This window comes from Mytilus galloprovincialis, chromosome 12 (assembly GCF_965363235.1).
Source record: "Mytilus galloprovincialis chromosome 12, xbMytGall1.hap1.1, whole genome shotgun sequence".
Lineage (NCBI taxonomy): Eukaryota > Metazoa > Mollusca > Bivalvia > Mytilida > Mytilidae > Mytilus > Mytilus galloprovincialis.
In genome coordinates, this window is record NC_134849.1 from 45643433 (window position 1) to 45660222 (window position 16790).

General features: G+C 33.7%; 1 protein-coding gene and 1 long non-coding RNA gene across 3 annotated transcripts in view; one reads left to right on the forward strand and one right to left on the reverse strand.

The window, feature by feature from the left end:
- The first annotated feature begins 1511 nt into the window (after nt 1-1511).
- On the forward strand, nt 1512-3239 carry LOC143053684 (uncharacterized). Its single transcript, XM_076226472.1, has one exon. The coding sequence runs from the start codon at nt 1512-1514 to the stop codon at nt 2901-2903; it is 1392 nt and encodes a 463-aa protein (XP_076082587.1). The 3' UTR covers nt 2904-3239.
- Nucleotides 3240-15707: 12468 nt separating this feature from the next.
- LOC143053937 (uncharacterized) overlaps nt 15708-16790 on the reverse strand; it is a 35893-nt gene continuing 34810 nt past the window's right edge. For both annotated transcript variants that reach the window (XR_012971511.1, XR_012971510.1), the window contains exon 3: nt 15708-16611. This is a non-coding gene — a long non-coding RNA (uncharacterized LOC143053937). The remainder of the gene's footprint in view (nt 16612-16790) is intronic.

Below are 16790 nucleotides of genomic sequence, written 5' to 3' on the forward strand. Positions count from 1 at the left end.
AAAAAAAGAAGTTGTTTAGTTTAAACTAGTGTATTATATTGTTTCATAATTAATCCAAATTTTGTCTACTCTGGAGCAGAAGTAGTTTCTGTTATTGCCTGTTTTTGATACGATTTTATAACCGAATCTCTTTTTTTTATCAGCATTAAGTCAATCGTTATTTGTCTTTTCTGACATTAAAAATTCGGTTTGTCAACATGTAATAGATGGTGTGATACATGAGTCATATGTTTTATTGAGCTTCAAAACTTGATGTAATTTGCATGATTGAGTAAGTAAACCTGTTGCTTGTAAATAATGTCGTATTTGATTCCAAATCATGAAGGACATCAATTTATATTGTTAAACAGTTGAAAGTAGAGTACATTAAGTAAAATTTACACGGTATTTTTAATGGTTTGTGATTTATGACTATAGAACAACTGTTACTGTTGGCTTTATTGTTTTCTTGCTTGTGTATGGCTTGCTTTGAATTATGCCAGATGCAATCAATGATTTTTTATCAACGTGAGTTGTTTTTTAAGTCCTCTACTTTGCATGATTATCCGTACTGTGTTGATGACCACGACACATTTAATCCGCCATAGTTATCACCAAAACACACAAATTTTTTTTCTTCAACCGTTTAGTTATTACATGTTATTCGGAATTCAGTCCTTCAGTACCCCTTAACGATACGGGTTGTTGGATATTTACGTTATAATATTTCATTAATTTTGGTTGACCATATAATCTGGAGCATTAACAGAAGGCATTCTGTACATCTAGTGTCCATCCACGTGATCGAGATGACTCTTCCAAGCCATCGGATGTAGGTTTCAGCTACATCTAAGTTTAAACACACAAAGCATTTCATACGTAGCATTTGACATGTTTGACTGATGGCAATTCTCTATTGAATAATTGAGAATCATTAAAAAAAATGTCTTCCCTAATAATACAGTATATAAATGGAAAGCATTAAAATCAAAAGATTAAAAATAGAAATGATAGTTGGAAAAATCTGCTGTTTAACGTGATTTGTGATATAAGAAGAAGACAGGTTATTTCTTTTTTTTTAATTACAGATTAGAAAGAAATATGGGCACACCAAGCATAGACTGTTCTCTTCAGATTTACCAGTATGTATATACTATAATTGGATCAGAGGAAGTTGTGAAAACAAGGAGACAGATATTTTGGGCATTAGATAATATTTCCCAATATCCTGATAGTACAGTTATAAGTAGTGGTAGTAAAGCAGAAGGTTTAGACCTCGAGGGCAGTGATTATGACCAAATGTTCGTTTCGAAATATGTTCGTATTTACGAGAATATACATGCAGTTTCATCTTCCACAAACCAATTAACTGTAATCATGGACATGAGTGACACCACACTAGGTTTTACAAAACTTAAGTTGTACAACATATCACACAGATGCATTCCTCATATTAGCCTATGGGCGAGATTATTGAAGGAGAACAATTTATGTCGAGTAGACTTTTTCGGGAGTATTGTTTGCCAGACCATATGATAGTTCATGGACCTTGTCGATCGACCCCAGATGAAACATATGATTCTGCACATTGCTTCAGATGTACAGAATGGATACAACCTGCTTGCCATTGGATTGTCAGATCCAGATTGCCTTGGCCCGATCCCACATTAGTTACGGCTATTGTTCAGAACGGGGTTTTATTTGTTCCTATTGGATGTAAAGGGTCATTGAATGAAGATTTGGAATGGCGAATATCATTTTCCATTGCAGAAAAGCAATTAATTTTTTCCTTTTCCCATACCCAGTTATTGTGCTACGCATTAATGAAAATCATTTTGAAGGACATTATAAAGAAAAAACATGGTGATCTTATTTGCTCGTACTTTATTAAAACTATAATGTTCTGGTTATGTGAAGAATCAAAACCTTCACAATGGCATCCTCAGAATATGATTCCCTGTTTCAAGAGCTGCCTGTGGCGATTGATATACTGTGTAGAATATAAAATCTGTCTTCACTACTTTATTCCAGGAAATAACTTTTTCGAAGGTCGTTTTACTGATAGTCAACATAAATCTTTACTTGATACGTTGAATGAGATATACAATTCATTATTGACAAACGTTTTCTATACGGATACTTTTCGAAAGTTTAAGTCAGAACAAGGAGCTTCCCTTATACCTTGTCTTGCAGCCTCTGAATTGTCTTGCTTAACATACCCCAAAATTTTAATGATTCCTTTGAATTATAACAACATAAAACAAATAGTCACTAGTTTATTTAATATAAACGATGCAGAAATGTCTTCATACATGATGTCATTGATTTCCAACAACAGTCTACTATTATCAAGCCTTAACTATGAAGGAGGAAACAAATCGTTATACAAACAATACCAGACAAGTTTACATTGTTACAAAGTGGGAATGTACAACGATGTTACATCTGCTTGGTCATTATTGGCATCGTTATTTTATAAATACAAGAGATTCCAGGAATGTATAGAAATCTTAAACTATACTTTATCAAAATGTGCCCCGTACAAAATTATGTTAAGTTTTGACAATAGTTTGTTGGAACAGACATATTTCCAAAAAGTCAAAGACGCACTCGGGTTTACATTAGCTTGCAAACATTTAATCATTAATAGCGTATCGTTTTCAGAACCATATTATTTATTGCCAGAAGAATTAACCCCTTTAATTCCACATGATGTTTATGATAACACATGTTCAATTCCTCCGGTTGTTTATTTGAATATATTATCGTTTTTGTGTTTACATCATCTGGAGGATCAACGAGGCAAACTAATTGTGCTACGGGAATTAGAACTTACAATTAGAGAAAAGTATTTTATCTTCCCGATCGAGACGAATTTTCAAATCGCAAACAAATGTCTCGAAATTGCCAAAAGTATGATGTAATTCTTAAATCGATACATAGCTGTATGCATATGTTAGATTATCATTTGGTGTATACCAATTAAAAGGTCCAATTTTGTGTTCTACGCGTCAACCAAATCCCCGATTGCAAGTAAATAAGGCAGATGAATTACAATAGCAAAATTACTTGTGCCGTTTGCTCAACATACTGGGCAGTGGATGTATATATTGATGTGATATACATTTCAACAATCAATGTGTCTTCAGCATGATCAGTGATGCTCATATGTATCATAAACAGTACTTCTACTAGGTTGTACAATGACTGTAAGGTGTACTACTCAATGAAGGTTAAAATAACAGTAGTATGTATTGCATGTAAAACACTATAATACTAAGCAAAAATATAAAAACTAATTGTAATGATATATGGTTGGGTTTTTTTTTCATTAGTAGACATATGTTAAAATATAAAATAATTAAAACGAGGAAAACAAACGAGATGAATTGTGTATAAAACAACAAACCAAAACCAAAAGCATCTTCGATAAAAAAAAATATATATATATATTTATTTATGTTTATTTACGATTGTATTTTCACATTGCTGATAAATATTTCTTAATTGTATAGGACATTGAATGATTATCTGGCTTATTCAGAAAAGGCTGAGGCGAGACTTAAACCGTTAATGGTAACATTGCCGGAGATATTTACTTGTATAACCCATATAGACAAAAAAGAACAGTTCAATATTGATGCGATAAATTTTCGCTGTTGATCTATTCTGTCCAGAAGTCAGTACTGAAAAGGAAGTAACTTTAAATAAATTGTTCTTGGTCAAACTCAAACACATGTAAAACAATCCAAAATGTAAGATCACGAATGGTTAATCTTAACAAGGTACATGATGATAATCCCCTTTTTGATTATTACGTTGTTAACATTCTTAAGAGGGTCTTTATCAAATGTACAAGATATAAGGGCTGAAGCCCTACTAGCCTGTTTTCAAATTCTTTGTTACATTTAAAAGAATACATTTGATATGAAAAATAAAGATCCGAGATATACATCAATAAGATAGATACCACCAGAATGAAACAACCCATGAAAATCTAAAGGTCACCATGTAACACTTTTATAATACATGAAGTGTCGTTTACAAAATTTTCGGTCGATCTCCAATGCTCATTAACTTCGTATTTTCTTCGACCTTTTTTTCTTATTATTCATGCGTCACTGGGTGTGTTTTTTGAAAAAAGAAACGGGTTGCCGGAGTGCGAAAATTTTTAAAGAATACATTTTTAAAAAAAAACATTATGTCACCTCGCATATCAGATGTTAACAAATAACTTAAGTTTTTTTATTATTTTTTCAAAGCATCGGAGATCTTAAGAGATCATTAGCGTTCTTATTCATGACAAAAAATGCAATTCTTTTGGATAAAGCCAGTCTATTCCAACGTGTTACATACTCCAAACCCCATCATCGAATTTAGTGCGATGATTGACTTTCATTGTGGACAACCATTCATATTATACGCTAGCCTTTGATCATTAACACTTAGTCCAGTACATTGGTTTGCAGGTGTTTTAAGCTTTGAACCGTCTAGATTGCGGAGCAAAAAAAGGTTAAAAACAAAAAACATCGCTTCTCATTACGGTTCGGAGGTTTGTTTTTTTTTAATTTTTCAACACAAGAAGATATATTGATCCATAACAAAACTATTTGTTTTACGAAAAAAGAAACGTTTAACAATATTACCCTTTCAAACGCAGACCCTATTTGACTTGTTGTAACACACCATGCAGACAAAACCAAACTACACATGTGTACACTTTTAACAAAATTTAATGACAAAAGGGATGATTTCAGCTTTCCAATTGTGAATTTTCCATTTCTAAGTAGCAACATTCCAGCAGCACCTGCATACGGGATATATATCTCCCAATTGATACGATATTCCCGTGTCTGCATTTCCTATCATGATTTTCTTGATAGAGGGTTGCTACTAACAAGGAAGCTATTAAACCAAGAGTTCCAATTGGTGAAGTTGAAATCATCCCTTCGTAATAGTACGGACGCCATCACGAGTTGGTTGACCGTTATGAATTAACCGTTTCAGAAATTATATCGGATATGTTCCTTACGTCCTTACTACAATCCCCTTCCCTTTCATGAATGTGGCCTACCGAAATAGACCTTTTACCGGATTTGTTTTAACATAAGCAACACGACGGGTGCCACATGTATAGCAGGATCTGCTTACCCTTCCGGAGCACCTGAGATCACCCCTAGTTTTTAAATGGGGTTCGTGTTGCTTATTCTTTAGTTTTCTATGGTGTGTGTACTATTGTTTGTCTGTTTGTATTTTTTCATTTTTAGTCTTGGCGTTGTCGGTTTATTTTCGATTGATGAGTTTGACTGTCTCTTTGGTATCTTTCGTCCCTCTTTTATTTATATAAGATTGGCAAAATAGATACCAAAATCACAAGTGCAAGCGTAACAATAATAAATTATAACTCATCATGGATTGCTTAAATATCGGTTTCAGAAAACAAGTTCAAATTAGAATACCCGCTATAACACAATCATGTCGTTTTACACTCTTACATCAGTTAGTGTACATCAGAAGAGATTTCATACAGAAACAAAATACATGTATTTGGAAATACTGTCTTCTTCAAATTCCACAAAATCAGAATAAAAGAATGTACCAAATTTTAACGCATAAATATAAAAGAAATATTTCTATTTTCCTGTAAACCACAATTTCACAAATCAGTATTCAAAATTTTATGAGCTTTATTTTTTGCATTCATAAAACGAAAGATTAGCAATTCGCTTTTGAGAACTGATGTTCTTGTGTGTGATATACTGTCTATGTCTGATTTTTTAATTGATAATCAAATTCATTTCAATTCAATTCAAAGTTTTATTTATAGAAGATATCAATCAAAAGTCCTAAACACAAGCTATAGTGAGATTTAACAATCGAAAGAAAAGTACTGGATATAAATGCATCAAAAGACATGAAATATAAATAGGCATTGCATGGTAGTATACTGAATACTAGTAGTATATATAAATATTAGTGTTGTCAACGGTAAACCGGTTAACCGGTTAATCGGTCGAACGACCGAATACCGAATACCAAAAACGCTAACCGGTTAACCGGACTTTTTTTCAATTTTGATAGATTTTATATAAATTTGTATTGAAATTATTAAAAGGTTAGGTTTTACTTAAAAAATGTCGTCGTGGTAATTAATTTGACTGTAAATTGATTGCTATTGTTAATCCCATCAACATAAAATTAATTAAAATTTGTCTCTCAGCTCGGGAGAATTGTCTCATTGGCAATCATACCACATCTTCTTTTTTTATAATTAATCACTCAAAATGAAACACTCCATATCATTTTCGGAGACAGGAAGTGAAAAGGAAAGAATAATCATTTTCAAACATATTCAATTTCACGACATCAAGTAGTTTTTTTTATTTTATTTTTCAATCTGAAGTTGGTACAAACGCTATAGTTGATACGGTGTAGTTGCTTATTAAAAGTCAAACTTCGTAAGAATCCTCACAGACAAGCCTGAAAATGCCAGAGGTAAAACCTCAATTCTTAAAGCATTAATTTATGACTTGGTTAACAGGTTGTCAAATTGACACTCATACCACATCTTATATCCATGTGTAGGGTACTATTGATAAGGCTTGGAAGCACCAACTCAGACTACCGGTTAACCGGTTAATCGGTCGAACGATTATCCGAGTAACTGTTTAGGCAAAAGTGTACGATTTGACAACACTAATAAATATAAAAGCATAGTTTCAGTCATGTCTTTTACATATGAATGCCAAAACGTATATCTGAAATCATAATAGCCACAGGAAAGCTATAGATTAGAAAATACGTTGAACGACAAACGACAAACGACAAATTTAGTTTAATCGCGTAGTTACCATTTGTGGATTCTTAGAAATTCTAAGGAACTTCTGGACAATTTTAAATCTCAGTCTATTTCGGAAGTTAATTTTAACATACATTTGAATTTTTAACCCTGTATACCAACATTCTCCATGTGAAATTGTAAAATTGTTTTGTGTAAACATTGAACGACAAAATTTCTTCCTATGTGACGTATAAATTTTCTGACGTCAAACACGCGAAGCAATGAATGTATTTTTAATTTGATGTCCATTCGTTTTTTATGTGTTTTGTCATTTGATTTTGCGATGTAGTTGTGGACTTTCCGATTGAATTTTCCTCGAAGTTTAGTATTTTTGTGATTTTACTTTTTATACAAACAAAGTAGCCAAGCAAAATAAAATAAAAACACTAAAAGTCAATAATGTGTTATTACAATACAGAAATACCCTATTAAAATCTAGTTTTACGCTTGATAATGCCTCGTTATAACACTATAAGACATAGATTCTGGAAACACAATGATTTTCGTTAGTATATGAAGTCAAATGAACAGTTCTACAGCAATAATCTTGTAAATAGTCTGTGAGATGATCCAGTAACTGTATAAATATTGACGACTCAAAAGTAATGTTTATCTTAAATAATACAAAATCGTAAATGAAGAACACTGGGGGAAATATATACCTAAAATGAGTGCTTTATTAATATTTTTGCTAATTATTGATAGTTATCATGTGCATATATAACGGCATGTAAAAGAATGGCAACAAATGAATTTACACAACACTTTAAATTCCTTTTGTTAAAATAATTTTCCATCAAAGCAGATCGGTGAAAACATTGAGTGCATATTGAACTTCCATTAAAACTTCCTTAATCAGTCACCCCTTAATCAACACAAGTTTTTCTGTATTATTATGTTAATGTGCATTATAGATATATACAGATAAATATGAGGAAGGAAGTTTTAGAATTATATGGACTATCTATGTCATTCGAACTAATATAGTCCTGGTTCATTATTATTTCCTTGTTTTTAAGATTGATTTATATTTATTGAAAAATAATTATGATTAACCCATTCGGAATGTTTTGGATAGTTTTTCTTATGTTTCTAAATGCGACGACCATATGTAAAGGATCTAGTAACTTGACACAGCTGTATTTTCAGTGCGATGATTGGAAATACGAGTACCCAGAAGAAAATGGCGTCACAAATGTGTGTAACATGACAGTGAAGGACGGTTCGGAGTTCATGTTTCTCTTAAGAAAAAGTGAATTTAAAGGTAGATTAATTAGATTGAATGTAATATTTGAAGGAATTGAAACTTTCAAAACGAAATGTGTAGTTGAACCAAAACAATGGGTCTGGACCTTCCCAGGAGAAAAAGGAGCAACACATTTTCTAAAGTGGCCACAGGAATATCGTGTATGGTCTCTCGGGCTCTTAGATTCGCGTACATTTGGTCCAGTTGATATTCGTATAACAGTCCAAGGAAACTGTCCAGTTATTATTGGACAAAACGAGACCACACAAAGAATAGGACTTGCTTTGTTACAGATGGCAAACAAAGCATCGGATTTGCCTGAAGCTAACGTGGAATATGGATATGGCTATGTATGTTATCATGAAAGGGTGTACATTGATAGTCCATTTATGTATAGCTTATGTCTGCATATCATTTGTCCATTTGAAGCATTAGGATACAGATGCTGCAATACTATATATGAAATTGGAAATAATAAAACACGAGTAGTTTGTGACGGAGAAGTAATTCATTATGACGAAGCTTGGTGGATAGTTCCATTTATCATTGGCATTCTCATGTTTGCTAATGTGCCTCTTTTGCTCGTGAAACCGTTTCAGAAGCAGAGAAGATGCAACGGTTTTCACACAATCGATTTATTACAATCGGGAATTTACAATGAAGACTGGCTTATTGCTAATCCCTTGTCATTTTGCAGGATTATAAGATCTCCATTCATATATTTCGGTGAAAAATTCCCAAGAATGGCTGGCGTTATTTTAAGATTTTTAGTAACAATGTGCAGTGTATTGATTTTGATAATTCAAATTTTAGTACATTACAACTACGACTATAAATATACATTAGACCTCGTTAAAGCAGGTGTTCCATTGGCGTTCAGATCCATGGTCACTGGATATCATTACAGCAAGCATAATTTTATGCCTCGTCTTGGAGGACCCTACGTCGGTCTCGCATTTTATCTCATAACGACAGCTGTTCTCGTTTGTTTACCACGTGATTTAGAAACCTTCATTGACAAAGGTATACCAAATAACGTTCAATTATCCGTGTCCCCAATCACAATAGATCTCAAAACGAGAGGAAAACTCGGTGCAGTTTTTGATATAGAAAGGCAACATGGCTATCAAAAATTCTATAGTTTGATGAAAGCACACATTTTTATGCTAATAAACCCATCATTTTGGAAACTCGCGATACAAATGCAGCTTAGAAGAATTTTGGGATTACTAAACATTGCCACACAAAAGAAATCTTTGAAAGTTTCACTTTTGGTTGTGCTTTTTATACCATATTTCTTCATATTTTGCGTTGCAGAATTGCTACTTGCAGTGACCTATTATGGATTTCCTATCTTTTTATTCTTCCAGGTGACTGTTTGTGCGTACTGTAAAGAAATTAAGACGATAATCACACGTTTCGGGGTAATTGGGAATATTATCCGGTATTTATTAACACTCTCAGTAGTCGGCTTGCTCGTATTTAATATTTATATCTTAACTGTGGTTTTTGTTGACAGTTTTCATTTTATAACGAGAGTCATCATGTTTACCTTCACTGGATTAATTGCGTACCCCGGTACTACATACGGGTATTTTGTCTTTGCCATCACCATACTAATGTATGTTATGGAAGCGATACAGCATATACGAACCGGATATTCAAAACTATTCAACCTTGTCAGAAAATGTTGTATGAAGATTCACAACAATAATTCCTTTCCTAACATTTCCCTTATTAAACAGTGTAACGGCTTCAACGTGATTTCACGAGAACTATTCTTTTTTGTTGTTTCTCGTCACCGACCTATTCGAGTTGAAATATTTTTTTCATTCCTGAAACTTGTTTTTATCACATTTTTGATGTACCTTGCTATTCATACTATTGTTAAACTACAAGGACTTTGGGACATCAATCCGCTCACACAAGTAGTTACTGCACTTTTTATTTGTCTCATTCCAAAGCTATGGCATAAAATGATGACAAGAGACGAGTTTCTAGTTGATATGCGAGAAGCATTTGTAATTCAAAAACTAATTGCTGACTACTGCAGACAAAAACTGTATACCAGAGAACATAATATAAATGCTGACTTAGGTAATGGTGACCAAGAAAACCAAAATGAACACCAATCTTTACTCAGGGGCAATATTGACCGAGGTTATTACTCGATAGCCAGTAAAGACGCTGAGTCTGAAGACGATGAGATGCGGGCTGATCTTCTTTTAGACCTAGCAAATGAGCTGTGATCAAATCTTTTATTGTAAATGTCTATGGTTTTGATATTTTTCATAAATAAACCTTATTGATAGTTGGTATTTAACCTTGCTACTGCGCTGTACTTACGGTCCAAAGTAATACGTGACTGGACAACTTTTACGATAATATCATTTATAAAGCTAACAAATTATGACATTGTTATTTTACTTTTTTTTCTTTTTGAAGTTGCATCCATATTGATTATTACTGTAATTGTTCAATCGTTCCGTCATTTTGTCATTTGAATTTTATTTTTGAAGAGGGAGTTGAACGAAATACGATATGAGTCATAGCTTTATTAAAGCAAGACTATTGAATACATTCTTTGATATTCACATCATTGTGTCATTGATATTCTGTAAAAATTTCATTATCAGCATTTCCTGTTCTATATAAATAAGAAGATGGGGTATGATTGATAATGAGTCAAATCACAATGTATTAACAATTATATATAGGTCAGAGTACGGCCTTATATTTCCAATTGGTTTGTTTATACGAAATAATTAAGTTTGACATACTTGGGAAGGACTGCTACGAATGATTCAGACAACAAAGATAAAATTGAGAATGGAAATGGGGAATGTGTCAAAGAGACAACAACCCGACCATAGAACAGACAACAAAAGAAGGTCACCAACAGATCTTCAATGCAGCGAGAAATTTCCGCACCCGAAGGCGTCCTTTAGCTGGCCCCTAAACAAATATCTATACTATTTCAGTGATAATGAACACCATACTAAACACCAAATTGTACACAAGAAACTAAAAATAAAAAATAATACAAGATTAACAAAGGCCAGAGGCTCCTGACTTGGGAGAGACGCAAAAACAAAGGTATGCATGTTATACACCATTTGTATACAAAGTTTTAGTGGGGTGGACAACCGAGAAATCGAAATATAACGGACGTTCGCGACCGGATGGCATTTACAAAAATCAAAGCACTGTAAGCGCTGTACCCGGTTAACCAAAAACCAAGTCAAACATAATTATAAAAACTGTGGCAATGTTGTTTCGATATATTTTTTTTTTAATTTAAAAGAACAAACATTAAACATTCATATATTGTACATTTATGTTCATTTAATGAATTAATCATTAAGGCAAATAATTCATATTTTATCAAGGTTTTCAAAATCAACGCATATATCAAGTATATTTTTTTCATGGTCATGAGTCTGCAGTGGTACAAGTTCGCAATGATTGCAGTTCTTCTAGTTGATAGTTAACGTTGGTATTAGTTGACTGTAAGTAGTTCAAGTTGACTTTAGTACGAGCATGAAAAAGTAAAACTGAGTTTGTGTTCTACAGTACAAAAGTTATGAGACACAAATGAGACAAATGTTTACTGCTACAGGGATCAATGGTGAGGTCTGACTGACCTGCCCATAGTAAATGTAAATGAAATCACCTTCATCCCAAGTCCATGGTGTCTAAGTTTGGAATAAAATGACAGGTAATTATAAAACAGTTGGTCAAACATTCTTGGGCTTGAAAGACATGCTACTATTTTTTTCCATCAATAAAACTTTATAATGAACAAGAAAGAATTGTAACATAACGCTGTTACGAAGTCTCCCAAACAAAGCTCCCATATTTTTCATTCCCATGGTCGCCTGACATTGGGCAAAGTCTAGTACACATTGGTTAGGTCTAGCAAAGTGATATATGTATATGTGACGCCTTTGAGATTGACCTTGTATGTCATTCAATCTTTTTGAAATGACAAAGTGGAATGAATATGGTTTAGGAGTTGGTATCTCAATCTTTTACAAGTTCCCAAAACACTCACAAGAGGGGTGGGGTGACCCTAGGGACTACCCCTATATTTCATTTGATTTTTTTATATTGTCCCATACATGAATATATATGGCTTAGGGTTGGTGATCTCAACCGTTATCAAGTTTTCAAACAGGAGAGGGTGGGGTGACCCCACTGGCTTCCCCTATATTTCATTTGATTTGTTATATTGTCCAATACATGAATATATATGGTTGAGGGGTGGGAATCTCATCTGTTTCTAAGTTATCAAACAGGAGGGGTGGGGTGACCTTAAGGACTCTCCCTATATTGCATTTGTTTAGTTCTTTTGTCCCATACATGAATATATATGATTTAATTTAAAGGTGGGGAGCTTGACTGTTTCCAAGTTCTCAAACAGGAGGGGAGGGGTGACCACAGGGACTCCCCCTATATTTCATTTAATTTAGAGGTCGGGATCTCAACTGCTTCAAAGTTTTCAAACAGGAGGGATGGGGTGATGGTAGGGACACCCCTATATTTCATTTTGATTTTGTTATATAGTCTAATACATGAGTATATATGGTTAAGGAGTGAGGATCTCCACTGTTTCCAAGTTCTCAAACAGGAGGGTGTTCAGTATCCCTAGGGACTCCCCCTATAGTTCATTTGATTTTTTTATATTGTCCCATACATGAATATATATATAGGTCAAGGGTGGGGATCTCGACCGTTTTCAAATTCTCAAACAGGAAGGGGTACAGTGGACCCACGAACTCCACCTATATTTCATATGATTTGTTATATTGTCCCATACATGAATATATATGGTTTAGGGTGGGGATCTCGACCGTTTCAAAGTTCTTAAACAGGAAGGGTGGGATGACCCCCAGGGTCTCCCCTTATATTTCATTTGATTTATTATACTGTCCTATACATGAATATATATGGTTTAGGGGTGGGTATCTCGACTGTTTCAAAATTCCCAAACAGGAGGGGTGGGGTGACCCCAGGGACTCCCCTGTATTTCATTTGATTAGTTATATTGTCTCATACATGAATAAATATGGTTCAGGGGTGGGGATCTTGACTGTTTCCAATTTCTAAAACAGGAGGGGATGGGGTGACCCTAGGGACTTCCCCTTTATTTCATTTGATTAGTTATATAGTCCCATACATGAATGTATGTGGTTGAGGGGTGGGGATCTCATCCGTTTCAAAGTTTTCAAACAGGAGGGGGTAGAGTGGCCCAAAGGACTCCACCATTATATCATATGATTTGCTTACATTCAGGTATCATATAATCTAGTTGCATTATTTGTGAAAATAGAGTAAGAAACTTCCAGCTATTTTAACTGACCCATAAAAATTGAGAGAAAAAAAATACCTATTGAAATTTCAGTAATATGTTTACACTTTAAAAGCTTCTAACAAGCATTACCAACATTTATCACTGATAAAGAAAATCTTTACTGTCACCAGGAACATATATACTAGTATTGTTAGATATACTGTTCCCAGCTGTCACATTGTATTGGATTTTGACATTAAAATTTGTCAAAAAGTAATTTTGAGTTTCTGTACAAAATATTTTCTGCTTTTTCTTTCTTTTACATATGTATAGCTTTTGGTTTTCAATTCTAGTATTTATATTTATTTATCATGCATAGACGTATTTTGTCACCTGTCTGGAATTTTTTTAGTTGATCGTCAAAACCCGGAATTATCCTTACCCGCTTCCGGAATCGGATTCGATATTGTAATTGTTTTCTTACGGCATCCATTTTGTTTTTAATGTTGGTTTTGTCAAAAACGATTTTACTCGAATTTACACATTATTTGTCGGCGATTTACTGTATAAAACTAGCGGTTGAACAAAATGAACATCGCTGTCATGAATAATAATGATGAAAATATGTTTTCAGATCGTTTATTAGGAGACTTTGGTAAAAAGGTTTGCAAAGTTATTTTTTCTTTTCTTTTGGAAGGTCCGTCGGGCATTTCGGGCGTAGCTAGTAACCAAGTCGAAAGTCCGACTGCAAACGTGGAAGGTCGCAGACCTCAGACCACCGCTAATGTGAACCCCTGCCTCCAAATTGAAACGATACGAACATTATATACGATAAAACAGTATGAACAGTTGAACTTATTTTAATAGACTGCTGACGTAGTTAACTACGTATTGACGACACACAATATTCCTACGACCAGAGACATATAATACATTGTATTATATGTCTCTGCTACGACTGATGCCATTTGGCTAATCTAAACTACTTGTCTTAATAGATTTTGTTCTTTGACATCTTAGCCAAAATCTCGGGGTGTAATAAACTACATTAAGGTGCTCTACTTCCTATGTGCAACTTCAAATATTTTGGGTGATTCGACGATCGTTTAAGGTTTTTCTGGTTATTTTTTGTAATCCAGAATTAAAAGTATGAAAAAACTGTCCAATTCGTTATAAATAACATAATATCCAGCTAGATAATAACAATGGCACACATTTAAGCATTTATTGGGTAGGACACAAATCTAGGGTGCTCGCATAAGGCTGCTTAACTGCCTAAAAACGGAGTTAAGTACCCTGTGCTATACTATTGTATATAGGACAAAAAAGTGAAAAATGCCTTTGACTCGAACATATTAGGCAATGGCGTGATATAACAGTGCAACAACGTCACGTGTTCATGTCCATTCGGGCCAATTTATCAATGAAATGCACAACACTTCATTCATACAAACAAACAACTAGCCCAACGCTGTACGGTAGTTTTACACATCGTTGTCAATATAATGGAACTTTATGTGATTGGTATACAAGTGAGCGGTTTAGCTAGCTGTAAAACCAGGTTTAATCTACAATTTTCTACAAAAGAACATGACTGTACCATATCAGGAATATGATAGTTGTTATCCATTTGTTTGGTGGGTTTGAGCTTTCGAGTTTGCCATTTGATTACGGGCTTTCCGTTTTGAATTTTCCTGGGAGTTCTTTTTTTTTTTTTTTACTTTTTACTTACAAATTCTTTTTTATCTTGTATTCTCAACACAAAAAAAAACATATTGTCGATAAAAAGAATAATGGCATTTCATTTTTTTTTATACGGACTTCATCAGGTCAAATATCTGCTCGGCCTTCCGGTATCGTTTAATATCATAAGCTTGCTGATAAAGTCAGAATAAAAAACAAAATGCTATTATTCTTTATTACTCGTGTGCCTGTCCTAACAGCTGCTGTAAAAGAGGGACGAAAGATACCAGAGGGACAGTCAAACTCATAGATCGAAAATAAACTGACAACGTCATAGCTAAAATGAAAAGACAAACAGACAAATGACAGAACAGAAGACACAACATGGAAGACTAAAGACTAGAAGCAGCACGAATTTACAGAATTATGTACTACTGACTGATCTTGTGTGGTGTACTGTCAAAATTGACATGTAGTTTAAAATTCGTCCTATGATTTAATAAAGACAATATTGAAATATTTTCATTGTATTTTTTGTACCGTTTTTATACTTTTTTTAGTTCAAAATATATTAGAAAGTCAATAAGATATAAGATATATTCCGTAATGGGTCAATGAATGATAGGTCTTATAAATTCGAACAAACCAACGAAAACACAAATAAATAACAATGGTATCTGTATTGGTTTCATATTTATATACAAAAATATTTTCTTTAAAAAACGTCAGATACATTTCCCCGATCCTAATTAAATATATAAAATTAAGGATATGTTGTTTGATGTCATGAGACAACTATCTACCAAAGTTCAAATGAAGTGTCTGTGGATGTAAACAATTATAGGCAACCGTATGGTCTTTCTGAGTTCAATCGTCAAATAAAAGGTTGACTTGCAATTTCCCTAATGGCCTTTGCTTCCTTAATTCCTGTATTTCATTTTGAATGATAGCATTTTCTGTTTTCATATCTAAAACTGTTGATTCTTTCGAATGAACAGACAATTGTAATAGTCTTACTCGTTCATGCTGGTCCTGTAATTCCTTTCTAAGCTGGTATATCTTTTCTGCAAGATTTATTTCATCTAGTTCCTCGTGCAAAGATTGATTTTTCTTTTTTGGTGATTTTATTTCATTTATTTCTTCCTTTAATTGTCTTACTACTTCCTGTTGCTCTTTAATTTTTCTGTTTATTAAAACCGGAAGTGCTGTGTTCCTCGCCTCACTAGGTTTAACGTTAAGAATTCTCAAACACCTAAGTTGCAGCTGACGAATCAACTCGGAAAGTCTTGATACTGAAGAATGTGGACGCTTTGAACTAAAATCTTCTTCATTACTCTTACCTTTCCCATAAACAATAGGCAGAAGTTGCTCATTTATTATTTCGATTAAACTCTCGTTTACATCTCGTGAATTACTTGTTCGTTCTTTGAGTAGTTCCAGTTCCATTTTGTTCGCTATCATGGGATACTCCTCTTTCATTATTGTCACAATGTTTTGATAACAGTCCTGATTACCAAACGACACAGTTTGTAGTACGTTGGCCATCTTTTCTCTGTTTGATTTACATCTCTGAAATGTATAATGTTGATTGAATATAGTTATCAAAGGTACCAGGCTTATAGTTTAATACGCCAGACGCGTAAATTACCATACAATTGTTATTCATGTCAACATCTAAGTACTGACTACTGGGCTGGTGATACCCTCGGAGACGAAACGTCCACAAGCAGTGACATCGGGTCCAGTGG